The 13,646-nt window shown below is 38.9% G+C and overlaps 1 protein-coding gene across 1 annotated transcript; it reads left to right on the top strand.

Annotated features, from left to right (window-relative positions):
- cabcoco1 (ciliary associated calcium binding coiled-coil 1) lies at positions 1–8,274 on the top strand. Its single transcript, XM_050060327.1, has 6 exons — positions 1–73; positions 175–263; positions 1,992–2,161; positions 3,997–4,141; positions 6,279–6,351; positions 6,426–8,274. Exons 1-6 carry the CDS (start codon positions 29–31, stop codon positions 6,504–6,506), a joined length of 603 nt encoding a protein of 200 aa, XP_049916284.1. The 5' UTR covers positions 1–28; the 3' UTR covers positions 6,507–8,274.
- Positions 8,275–13,646: the final 5,372 nt, after the last annotated feature.

Here is a 13,646-nt window from a genome sequence, read left to right as displayed (position 1 = left end):
TTGCCATAGCAACGACCAGAGCGTCAACATGTCCGGTGGAGCAACTCGTCGTGAAAAGAAAGAGCAACCAAAAGTATAAAAGAAATGAGCTAAAGAAAGTAACCGACTATTTTTGCTCGTTTGACTAGTGAATATTTGGCATAACTACAGCATGTTTGTCTTTTCTTTTGTAAGAAAGAGACGACTATCTTCCTCCAGTGGGAAGCTTCGCCACTCCAACAAATCCAAGAGCTGCTGAGGAAGAGTACGGATGAACTTCAGAGGTAACGTTAGGCTAAGTAGCGTCAGCTCTGTATGATTTCATATCTCTGCTGCGTAACTAGCTAGCTTAGTGAAGACTGCGATAATGTACCTGGCTAAAATTACGCTAAATGTGGGCTAAGCGGAAGCAAAATAGCTGCGACGGTCTGTCACGTCTTTTATATTTTCCTCGGTCCAAAATTGGACAAAGTATCAAAGGAATGACTGTCACCTTATCAGACAGCGTTCTGACAAATAGAGCTACCACTCAGAATGACCTACTAACACAAACTGCTCATTCATAGTGACGAAAAAACCCCCACCAAAACCATACCAGGCGACACAACCATACTTTTAACCACATTTCTAGAGGTAGTAGCATATTCTGATGGATAATTCACCCTATATAATGGCCTACTCTACTTTTAATCACATTGTGATATTTCTACCTGACAGAATGAGCTGCTCTAGTTTTACCTACATTTATAGAACTTGTTGTCCATTCTGATAGATTCTGATAGGTCATTCTGAGCGGGTACTGTAGCTCCATTTGTCAGAACACTAACAAACAATAATGAATAACAAACAATAAGACAATACATTATGTGCAAATGCCAAATTTTGTCATTTTCTTGTTTCTTTTTTTAAAACTGTGCCCTGTGTAGCCTTGCCTTTTCATTTTCTCTTTCTCTAATGCTCACCACACCACTTAATCTCTCTCTCTCTCTTTTTTTTTTTTACATTTAAAAAAAATATATGGGGTAGGGCTAGGCCCCTGACTGGGTGCTATAGATATCATAATCCTTGGCCTGTGGATCTGGTGGTTTGAAAAAATAGCTGTAGTAATGTGACAAGTTGTCGATCTTTGTAGTTTCATCTTAATTTTTTGGCTATTTAATTAGAATGCATCATAATTTCATTAACAGACAGCCATTTCCCCTTTATTTATTTCATTATATTGTATTTATTCATATTTTAAAAACATATTGGTTGGAACTATGTTCCTGTTTTTTAAAAAAATGTTATTTATTAATTCGGTTAACTATCAAAATCATAAGCCTACTTACTGGAGACTGTCCCAATTTCCCAACACTGGGTCTATATGGTTTTTCAAGGCCTTTACTGCAATAATTAAAAGGTGAGTCTGTGCCTGTTGGGAATTATAGGCTCTGACTGTTGCTGATGTCGTTGGCCTAAAAGGTGATAAGAGACAGGAGAAATACTTTGTGAGGTTTCAATTAATAGGATCTCAAATCACCACCACTTTTAATTGAAAACTAATTTTTTTTTTTTTTTGCTGTTGCTTTTGACTCTTGTTTTGAGCTTCCGGTACCCCCAGGTGCTGACAATCAATCATTATTTTGTTTGTGTTATTGTGTTCCTTTAGCATTTAGAAGGGTTGGTTCTGATTCACCCACGTCCCATAATAACACAAACTAATAGCTAAGTGATTGAAGCAGCGTTAAACCAGCAGCTCCCAAATTCAGTGAGCTAAAATTACTGTCTGGTGGCTTTGACGAGAGCATAGACTGCAAACTACCCACAATGTCTAATTTTCTATTGTTGAATGTCAACTCCCCCTTGAGCTCTAAATCCCAAAGAATTCACCAAAAAAGACATACTGAGGACATGACCTCAGTATCCTCATATGGCCCAGATGTTTCATCAGCATTTAAGTGACTCTACTTCCATGCATAATTCATGCTGCTCTGAAATAGTATTTCTCCAGATCTGCTCTGTGTTGTCTGTAGTGAAATAGCAGAGATTCTGGGCTTCAGGAGCCATCACATCTGTATGAAGGAAGCTGCTCTGCTGGATTACTATGTCTGTGGTTTCTGGTGGGCAAAAGAGGCCAACTTCACCCCTGTACAGATCTCCTTCACCATGGCTTTACTGCACATGCTGCTGGATAACATAAGAGGTGGGAAGGACATGCAGAGATAGGGGATGGCATGCAGAAAGTGACTGTGGAATTGTGTCATGAATATTAAGTCATATGCTTATTATTGTAGTTTTGTGTAACTATGGAAGTACTTTACAACCCTGATTTAAAAAAAAATATCATCAGACTGTGATATCAGCAAATATCATAATGTTGTCCAACAAATCGATAAAATAACGTATTGTAATAAAACTTGCGATTTAAACCCCTAGAGGAAATCACTAGAGGACCCATGATACAATATTATCATGATACTTAGGTCATGGCATGATATTATTGCGATATTAAATTTATTGCGATATGCTGAGTATTGCAATAAAATATGTTGCAATGTATTGTGATTTTTTTTGCCTTTTTTTCTAACAGCAAATTATTTCCCCAAAGGAAGCTTTGTCAATATTAGTTTTACCTCAGAAGATAAAGGTTTCAGTCTGTTCGTCTGACTTTAATCATTTTTATTACAGTGTAATGTGATGCAAAGCAGACAGACTGACCAACACTATCATAAAACCTGTCAGAAATGCTGCATACACCTGACAAACTAAACTTTAGGCACATTCAACGCCCTCTGTGAGGCCAGATTAAGCGTGTGAGTGAAACACTTCACATGAAGGTAACCCGCCAAATGAATGGCAACACCCATGTTACCAACGCTGTCTCTTATGACAACAAGGTTTTTGTTGGCAATCCTTCCTTCTTGTGCTGCATTTTGCAGGAGGTCTGCAATGTTTGCTCCAGTGTGACTTTCATGTACTGCTCCAGTTTGGAGAAAATGTGCTGTTACAGTCACATATGAATCCACTGACTTTTAAGTCCAGGCGTCACAAGTTAATGCCACCCTTCCTGCTGCACTCAAAGATTTCTCAACTTTATGCTTCACTTGTCTGTAGAGCTTGGGTGCAGCTTTTACACTGTATGGACACGGATCTTTGCACGCTAAGTAGGTGATGGACTGTATTATTTTCTGAGCTCCCTTAGAGTTGGATGGTAGTTTTGTCAAGCTAAGTGTGTCCATTATTGGTTGATTTTTCAGCGTAGCAGGTTTAGTGTTAGCTTGGCCATCAGTGGCTAACTGTCTCTGGATGGTTGAGTGTGATGTGAGCCCTAATATTTGTAGTACTCCCAGAGTATTTTATTCTCATATGACACTGCTTGCATATCACATGCGTCATATCCAGGTCCTTCTTTCCTTGGGTGTTAAAAAATCCGAAATTAGTCCGGACGTTTGATTTCTCGGCTCATTTCTGATTTCTTTCTTCAGTGCCTCCATCTTTGTTTTAATGAACTTCCTGCCAAATGCTGCTGACCTCCCCAGGAAAAAAACCTCAGCACCATCTAGCTGTATTGTTGTAGTACTAAAAGTTGTATTAAAATGTGTATTTACAAAAAATAATAATGTATGTAATAAAAGATCGATACTTGGTGTCCGTGTATTGATACATTATCACCATGCCAAATATCACAATACTCTGCTGTATAGATTTTTCCCCCACCCCTCATACTACTACAGCCTCAAAAAATGACCATTGTGGTACACACATCTTTTAGCCGACAGAACATTATAATTATCACACAGATATGAGCTCGGTTGGGGCTCATGAATGCAGGAACAATGTGTGAGATTTCAGCAGATCTTGTTGGTGTGCCTTTTTGATAATTCAATATAAGATGAGAAAATATTTAAAAAAAAATTAACTTACTTAACATTGCTACAGTGCTGAAAAGGTAGTTATGTAACTGCATTACTTAACTAAATATCCTATCAAATATGTCAGAACCGCAGCACTAATTTGTGCTTTATGGTCATATTCCAGAGAAACAGATGGCTCTAGTGGAGAACTTAATGGAGTTTGCTAAGGCCTTAGGTGCTGCCAGCCAGTGCTCACCTTCAGAGGAAGACACCACTCCACTTCTGGAAAGAGAAGAAGCCATGGAACTCGTAAATTACATCAGAAACAGGTCAGAGAATCCTTAAAATGCCCTTTGTACTTACAGGTGAAATCTACATATGGATTTCTTTAGTGCGACTCAATCAGAGACACCTGAAAGGTTACAAATGCATTTCCACTCTAAATCCCTGCCAACATGTCCATGTGGGCTCAGCATGGGCTTTATGGGCTGGCATAAAAACGTGTCCATCCATTTGCTCTATGCAGGAACCATGTGGGTTATGGTAGTGTGATCTCACCTACATTAACCTTCATGGTTAACAACACATATCAAATATGCAGGTCCCAGTTTTGCACACAGGGACCCTATTTGTACCCCATAATGGCCCCATACTGTAAGTGGTCACAAAGAGGTCCTGCAGATCTCTGCATGCATGGGCTCCACCTGTAACACACATTGGCCTTACATTCAGCTCACAGGTGGTATACAGCATAAGGAGCTGACAGACATGTTTATGTTGTGTCGTGTGGGGGGAGGACATGTTGACTGGGGTCATGCTAGAGAAACTGTATCACATGCTGAAGAGCTGTCACAGCATGTTTAGTAAAAACACAATAGATGAGCAAACAGGGAATGTCTTGGGCTTCTCAGTCACTTTCAAAATCAAGAAATTAAGGAATGAAATCCAGATTATAATATGAGACTCCATTATTAAATTGTCTTTTTTCATGAGTATGTATGTAAACTAATACTTATTGTAATATCTGCAAGGATGTAATGGTGGAGGAAGTATTCAGATGTCACCCCAAAAACAATGTCATACCTATAGTGCTATTCATTAGTCTAGATTATAGACTGTATATAAAGATCGTCACAACAGTTCCCCAAAAGACAAGCTGAAACATCTTGATTGCCTGGCTACAGTACAGGTCATTAAGCCTGCCCCCTCCATGATAACAGCGAGACATGGGCCAAACTAAGGGTGCATCTCATTTCCACCCCTTCCCCCTTCCCCCTTCCCTCCATCCGTCAGTTCCATTCTCATGAACGCGATATCTCAAGAACACCTCAAGAGAAGTTGATTAAATTCACCACAAATGTTCACTTGGACTCACCAATGAATTGATTTGATTTTGGTGGTCATAGGTCAAGGTCACTGTGACCTCGTCTGTCTCATTCTCATGAACGCAATATCTTAGGAACACCTTGAGGGAATTATTTCAAATTTAGCACAAACACCCACTTCGTCGAGGATGACCTGAATAGAATTTGGTGGTCAAAAGTAATTGTGGCCTTCCATGCATTTGATTCTCATGATTATGAAAAAGTCCTTGAGAGAATTTCTTAAAATTTGGCACAAACGTCTGCTTGGACTCAAGAATGAACTAATTAGAATTTGGTGGTCAAAGGTCAAAAGTCAAGGTCAGTGTGACCTCACAAAACATGTTATCAGCCAGAAGTCAAGAATTCATATGCTAAGTATGGCGAAATTTCACACAAATGTCCAATAGGATAAAATGATGTGTTGAGATTTTATATCTAAAAACTGTAACATCATAATGTAACATCATAATGTTCTACAAAAACACTTTTCTGGCCATTACTCAACACAACACTGGTTTGTGGAGGCATACAACCGTGAGGCAGTATTTCTAGTTCATTAATTTATTACCATGTAAGCAGCATTTCAGTGTTCTAGCTGGTCTGGTTGGGCTCATTTGTGCCTTATATGTATATCTACTGGGTAACTAGCTTTATAATAATGCACCATATTTTATGAGCTGATCATATGTTTTTTTTACTATATATAAACTCTATTATGCAAAGTATCTATTAAGTGCAGCCATTAAATAAATACTGTAGAAAAGGGTATAAAGTGACAGAAAAGGGAAATAATCATGTAAAGTACCTAATAAATGCAAGTACAGAACTTGAGTACAGTGCACTTACAGTTGTTGCCTTCCACCACGGCAAACACATGTACATTATATTTGTGACGAGAACTAAACATGGATTTATGATGACACTATCGCAATAATGTGCTGAGGGGACCAAAACACGCTTTCCTGAAATTGTATCAAGTACATTGTGGTCTTGTTGTGTTATTTCAGATAGATATGTAAAATAGCTCTGTGCTTCTCTAGACTTTATTGCGGTTGAATAATTGAACAGACACAGCTGACTCTGTTTATTCTGTTGGCTGTAGTCTGTTTCAGAAATACAGCCTCTATGAGCTCCTCTTCACCACATCCAGAGAAGAGCTACTGACAGGCATGGAGGTGAGGAAGCGTGTGTGTGTGTGCGTACATGTCTATATGTATTTTAATAATATTTGAAACATTTTGTTTTCCAGAGGGCCATTGAGGTGATTAGCTGTCAGGATGCTCTTGCTCCATCATCAGAAGACATTTCCACTCGCCTCTACTTCCAGTAAATGGCTCTAAAATAGATAAATGAACAGGTGATGATGGACAGATGGATAGATGGACAGATGGATGGATGGACAGCCTCAGTGTGAGCTCTGACTTGTATTTCCTTCATTGTCCACAGTAGGGCGTCGTATGTCTGTGGAATCAGACGGTAAAGAAACAGTCCACACGTCATGTTTGTCTTCAGATTTGCTTTTTTTTTTGGTACCATTCACACAATCCATGTTATTAGACTGCCTCACATGAATGAGGTGACAACAACATTTTAATCCAAAAGAAAAATGAAAAATAGTTTTTATTATTACAGGTTTTTATTCATTTCATTAATCTAAAAATAAGGCCTTAATTGTTATTAAAACGTCTTAAATCAATCTTCCAGAAGTCTTACAATGTTTTTTTGTGTGAATTTTTTTTTCTAATGTTGCATTGTAGTAGAAAAAGATTTCCGCACATTTACATCTATGCAGTGTTTCACTTTAACATTGAGCTTTCTGTCTATTAGACCTTCATCGGAGCATACATAAGGCAACAATGGACAGGCAAGTAAAAGTAACCAATCTCAGTCTAATCATTGGCACTATGCAACACACCTGTACACAAACCTGGTCGTAAAAGCGCCACCTCCTGGGCTAGAAATCCAATTCAGTTCAAGAGCTCGGCCTGTGACATCTGAGATCTTTTCTTGGAAGTAAAAAAAAAAAAGTTAATGTAAAATGTAAAAACTTTCATCAGTAAATTGCTGATAGGCCTCCTCTTTGTAGTCTGACATTTCTGAATGACTATAGTGCCCCATTTGTTGGCAGGTTAATAATAATGTCAGAGTCTTCAGAGAGTTCTTGTTTAGCCAAATGTTTATCATGACAGAAATTAGAGACAGAATGAATGGGTTTGTTTTTCAATACGTCAAGGGTTTCTTGCTCAACCAACCAGGAGGTGGAGCTTCAAGCATCAGGGTTGTGCACAGGTGTGTTGCATACAGCCAATGATTAGACTGAGATTGGTTACTTTTACTAGCCTGTCCATTGTTGCCTAATGTATGCTCTGATGAAGGTGTAATAGTTCAAATGCTCAAAAGTGGCGCCCCAGAGAGTATATTTTTTGTGAATTATTTTGATGTAATGTTGCATTGTAAAATCTCAACATAATTTCTCATACAGTATGTATTTTTTTTAATCAATTAACAAATGCCATTTATGTCACACAGATAAGGATAGCAGAACCAACAACACTCACATTTTGTTTCTTGCGGGATGCTCAGATTGGAGGATCCATCATCTGCTAGCTAGTTGTCACTGTACCATGGATGATGGAGGAAGTGCAAATTCAAAATTGTCCCTTACTCTAAATTATTGACATCAGTTCATTTTTTTCTTAATTTTGGTTATTGTAAAATTGGTCTTAATTTCATCTTGAGTGGCATTAAAAAAGTCTTAAATCTAACTTACCTTAAACTGTAGGAATCTTGTTTTAACAAAAGTGACAGACATTTGCTTTTTATTATTTACTAAAGAAAAGCTTCAGATTTTTTCAACTGTATCTTTATACAATACTTCTCTTCATTCAAACAGTGATTGGTCAATATAATTATTCCTCTCCATATTGGCCAGAAAGCAGTACCTTCACAGAAGAGCATTAAAAGAAGACAATTTAAGATATGAGGGGCAAAATCCACAGTCCTCATTTTATGCAAAAATGCATTCTTAAGGTCTTTTGAAGCTAATGATGAGGCTTCAGCAGTCTGATGTCTCGGTCAAATCAAGCAGATATCTTCATCAATNACAGACGTGCAATAGATGTCGTACAGAACAGATCAGCATAATAAATTAACAGTAATCCGTATGACACAATGAGACAGAGAGAGAGAGAGAGAGACAAAACTTCTTTACTTCTTCCAAAACTCTGTTTAGAGCCAAAACCCCCTTTGTGTTTCCACAGGCAGCATTTCAATGCCTAGACATGGTGGAGGGATACATCTTGGTAGTCCTTAAGGTTTGTTGCAAACTTAAATATTGATGGCCACTTGATGCGTCTGACTTTGGACACTGAAATCTGAACTGGAGAATGAATTTTTGCACAGAACAAGGAATTTGTATTTTGTCCACTGTTTCTTACAGTGAAGCTTTTTGTCAAAGTAGAACTGGCTGGCTGGTTTTCTCAACAGGATGATCATGTATTATTCAGTGCATAACTGGTATTGCCATATTTTTAATATACTTATCCTTCTGAGACCCGAACTTTTGTTTGATATGCATTTTTAATTTCTCCTAGCTATTTGGGATCAGTAGGACCCAATAAGTATAAAAAACTAAACATTGTCAAAGATAATAAAGTCCCAATGTCCTCAAATGAGACGACAATAAAGTCCCTATGTCTTCAATGAGTACTTGCTAATTAACAGCATTTTAGCTTGTTAGTGTATTGTGCTTTTACTGCCACCAGGTGGCACAAAAAAAGTGTCCATTAATGAGGACAACAGGTCAACATTAAGTAGAATGACCCAAAATGTGATGTCCTCATATGAGGTCTCAGGAGTGGCTTCTAATAAAGCAGAAAGAAATAAGAGAAAAAGAAAGAGGTGAAAAAGAAAGATGATCTTTAAATAGAGAGAGCACAATTTGAGGCAAAAAGACAGATCATATTGTATAAGAGAACAGCTGAGGACTGTCTGCTTCTTATAAACGTACGAACTGTCCTGTAATATGAAACCACCCACTGTGCCAGGCATACATAGGACAGGACATAGGCTTGTCTTCCTGAAAGACTTAGTAATTACTGCTAATTCAGCTCTTAAATAATAATATAAAGAAATTGAAGAATACATTTTATTTTTACAGCATAAATAAGCATTTGATTGATAAAAATAGAACATCACGTAATAGCCAAACCCAAAATGCAACAAGGTAATAATAATCACTACATGTTTTATTTAGAAAGCTTTTATCGAGGCAAAATCTCAAACTGCTTTGAGGAAAGACTGTTCAGATAGGCAAAGCTCTCTGTTTGTGCGAGTGGGAAGGATATTTGGGTTTTCCAAGGCTCTAACTAAGCATGTGGCATCAGGCAGAGAGCAGAGGGTGAATACTATAGGTGGGTTTGTAACAATTTAATTTGGAAATATACAGTGATACATAGAAAATGTATTGAGCTATGCTGCGAACACCGGAGAATATATGTTTAGCTCATAGAGTTAGAGTATGTTTTCAATGCGTAATTTTTATTATGTGGAATAAGTGGCAGAACCTATGCTGTAACCTACAGCAAAGCCTGACATGCACCTTCCCAGAAGTGTAACTACACATCGCGGCAACGCAGACCTGTCTATTTTGTAAAGTGAAAACCATTTCCCTCAGTGGAAATTAAGCATTTATTCACTTTCATTTCACAGACAAGAAACAATAAACTGTGAAGACAATAAAGCTTCGACAAAAACAAACATTTTAAGTAAGAGGAAATCTCCGCTAGTCACTAGGCATTTATACAGTGTGAAAAGCCTTAAGCTTGTGCTATTAACATTAGCCTGTTGTATTTGTTTGGAAAACATGATTAGCATAAGACAGTTCTTTTGTCAGTGAACCTTGTAAGCTGTAATGGAACCGAATTTTGTAAGGTTACCTTTGTTAAATGTTGCTATTGTCCCTTGCTTCATATGAAGAAATGTCCACTAACTGCTTGGCGAACTTATACAATGTAAAATGCCATAGGCTTGTGTCCAGTGAAAGACAAGTGCTTTGTTTGTGAATCCTGCCAGTTATAATGATGCAGATTTGGATACTTGTGTTTGAAATTGTCGCTATTAAGCCATGTTTAATGTGTGTTTTGGGTGTGTTTTGAAACCAAACTAAACTTTACAGCACTTCTAAGAAACCCCACTGCTGACTAGTGTTTTGGAGGTGTAACTGTGGAGTGACACAGACACACCACCGCACATGGGTAAATGCTCGCAACTGCATAGGACACATGCGTAGGCTACAGCGTGCTAGTTGACTGGAATAGCGTACACAGTTATGCGTTTGACATCAGGGACAGGCCGGAAAATAGGTTAGTAAACAGTAGAAAGCAGCATGGAGGCCAGTGAAAATGTTATGGCGGTTACTTCTTATTCTGTCCTCATCTGACGAGGTCTTGCCAAACTAGACAGATGGGAGCGTGCCTATGTTCCCACAGCCCTATGTTCCCACTGCCCTGTGTTCCCACAGCCCTATGTTCCCACAGCCCTATGTTCCCACAGCCCTGTGTTCCCATAGCCCTATGTTCCCACAGCTCTATGTTCCCACAGCCCTATGTTCCCACAGCCCTGTGTTCCCACAGCTCAATGTTCCCACAGCTCTATGTTCCCACATTTCCTTTTTCATAAATTTGTATCAGATTTTATCCCCCTTTCTCCCAATTTGGTAGCCAATTACACCCAACCTATTATCCCCCCTAATATAACCCTAACCCTTGTGGAAGGATAGGGCTTAAATTGAAGGGAAATGTAGGAACACAAGACCTAATTTTGAAAATGTACTAGAAATGTGGGAACATAGGGTTTCATTTTGAGAAAAATCTTAGAAATATGGGAACTGTGGGAACATAGGGCTGTTGGGATTCACAGGACCACAGATGATTTATCATTTGGTAAAATCTAAACTGGCATTTAAAGGCTTTTTCCTCTGCATGCTCTTTGTTCTCCAAACAAAGACAGCTAGGTGACACCCATCTCCACAGGAGGTCTCACCTCGCACCTCAGTGAGACACAAGTCTCATAACTTGATTGGACAGCACTGTTACAGTGACATGCCCCTCTGTGATGTCACCAAACTCTAAGCTAAGTCCTGCTCCTTTCAAGCACTCTCTCTTGCTCCAGCTGTTCAACAGCTGCACACCTCTTTCCGGCTGGGCCTGGAACAGCAGAGGCCCAGACCCTTGCTCCATAGCCCAAACCACTGAAGGGGAGGGCAGTTGATCACAGACTCTCTGACCTGAAACAGAAAGGTAGAGTTGCAAACACAAGGTTTGCAACTAGCTTTCCAGCAACAAGGAACTGAGTGAGTTAGCACCCAGCATCTAACTGCTAAACCCTGAGCGACCAGCTTCCTCGGAGTTTGGAACAAAGGACCCAACAAAGACTGCAGCTGGAATCATCTTCCCAGCCTTCTTCTGTCGGCTAACAAAGCAGTACACCACCAAGTGACTTTTTCTCCCATCCACTCAAGGATTGGTAATGTAACTACTGGGCATAGCTTATCACAGCTTTACAGGCTAAGCAAGACTGTTTAACTTGTTGTATGTGATTTGATGCTGTTTACTGAGTTATTGTTGTGATAGATTGCAGTTAGGTCATTGATTAGTTGGGTTCGCCAGAGCTAAGTGTTTAGTTTGCTAATACTGTTCACAAACAGATTCTTGCATGCAACAAACAATCTCTGCACTAATTCAGACCATTTGCAACACACGTCACATTGACACAGACTCATTAACAAAAAGGCTTTCAACAGAGCTACACCCAAACAGGCATCTCAAAGTTCCCGCTTCTTTTCCTTTGTCTTTGTCCTGACTGAATAGTCAACCTCTGCTGCGTCAAGAACTCCGAAATCCTTCAGGCGTTACTGTTAATTTTGGTCGTTGTCATTAATTTAATTATTAATCAAAACTCCAAATTAATAGCTTAGCGTATTTTATGATACTGATATCTTTAACTGGCTATCATTTTCCCTTTACGGGAATGGTGCCCCACGAGGTGATTTAATGTTAATTAAGTCACATTATTTAACATAATTAGGCTATTAAATATTACTAATAATTATTAATTATTTCCGATAGCCACTTAAATCCCAACATATTTGGTGCCGCCGTGTGAAGCCCGAATTTATGTTACCAACATTTTTGGTGACTCCGTGTGAAGCCTAATGTGTTGACCCCAACAGGGCCTAATTTTGATAAAAAAATCTTAGAAATGTGGGAACATAGGGCTGTGGGACCATTGGGCTGTGGGAACATAGGGCTGACCCCAGACAGACAGTTAACATAGGTGATCCAACAGAGACTTCAGGCTTGGATGAGTTTAGATTCTTTACTTAGACTCTTGTGCGCCCAGCTTGTTTGTTGAATCTTGTCTTTTTTGTAAAACTGAAACATAATACACAAATAAAATATGATTATTGAATCCTTTTTTTTTATTACAAGCACACTATAGTTAAGTATTTTATTGGTAAATTTACACTCACTGGAACAATTCTATTTTAACAACATTGTCAAATAAAACAACTGTCAAAACATTAAAGAATTTAAATACAGTGTTTCAAGGTAGGCAATACAGAGCCTTTAGCCTTAATGTTAGTGAACAGTATGACGTTTTTGGTGGGTGGGGCTTAGTTGGAGGCAAAGTAATTCCTCACAGACAGGGCTCTCATTTTAGTGTAGGATGTCAGGCTGAATTTACAAACACACCATATCAGGGGTCCATTTCACAAAGCAGGTTTAGTGAAAACTCAGAGTCTGTTAACCCTGAAATGAGGGAAACTCTGAGTTTTCCGTTTCAAAAAGGGAGGTAACTCAAACCAGAGAAAGAGGGGTAACTCTAGCCTGTTTCAGAGAGAGAGGTAACTTAAGCTCTCGGTCGGTTACCGTAGTAACAGACTCTATGAACCTAACCTGGTCCTGACCAGGTTAGGTTTTCTCAATGAACCTCGAGTTTCTCTCTGTCTCCGCCCTCTTTCAGAGCCACACACTCCATTTGATTTCCTCATTCATTCAGTCAGCAGGCGAGTTTTGGCGTAGCCTAGTTCTGCCATCTGTCATTTTAAAAAATCAGAGTAAGTATATTAGAAGTCCATTAGGCACAGTAGGTGGCGACTTTTTTTCACTAACATGGCATGTCCTTTTGATAACGATCCCGTGGATGAAGGTGCAGCATTACTGCGCAGAGAATTAAGTATTCGTCGGGAGATGGTTATCAGACCGCGCATAGATGTTTTAGCATTTCCAGACAATTATCTTTTTGAGCTGTACCGTTTCACGTCACAGTCCATCATCTACATACACAACCTAATCCGTCCTTACATTTGCAACATTACCAATCGTAGTCATGCTCTCACATCCCAGCAGATATTGTGTGTTGCGCTGCGTTTCTTTGCAAATGGATGTTTTTTGTACTACGTTGGAGA

The sequence above is a fragment of the Epinephelus moara genome, chromosome 13, assembly GCF_006386435.1.
Source record: "Epinephelus moara isolate mb chromosome 13, YSFRI_EMoa_1.0, whole genome shotgun sequence".
Classification (NCBI taxonomy): domain Eukaryota; kingdom Metazoa; phylum Chordata; class Actinopteri; order Perciformes; family Serranidae; genus Epinephelus; species Epinephelus moara.
Note: the sequence above shows the minus strand (reverse complement) of the source record. Positions and strands in the feature narration are given on the sequence as shown.

Coding starts and splice junctions, on each gene's coding strand:
- cabcoco1 (XM_050060327.1), top strand. CDS start 29: ATGTCCGGTGGAGCAACTCGTCGTGAAAAGAAAGAGCAACCAAAA. Junction 264..1,991: donor AGTACGGATGAACTTCAGAG/GTAACGTTAGGC, acceptor TGTTGTCTGTAG/TGAAATAGCAGAGATTCTGG. Junction 2,162..3,996: donor GCTGCTGGATAACATAAGAG/GTGGGAAGGACA, acceptor GTCATATTCCAG/AGAAACAGATGGCTCTAGTG.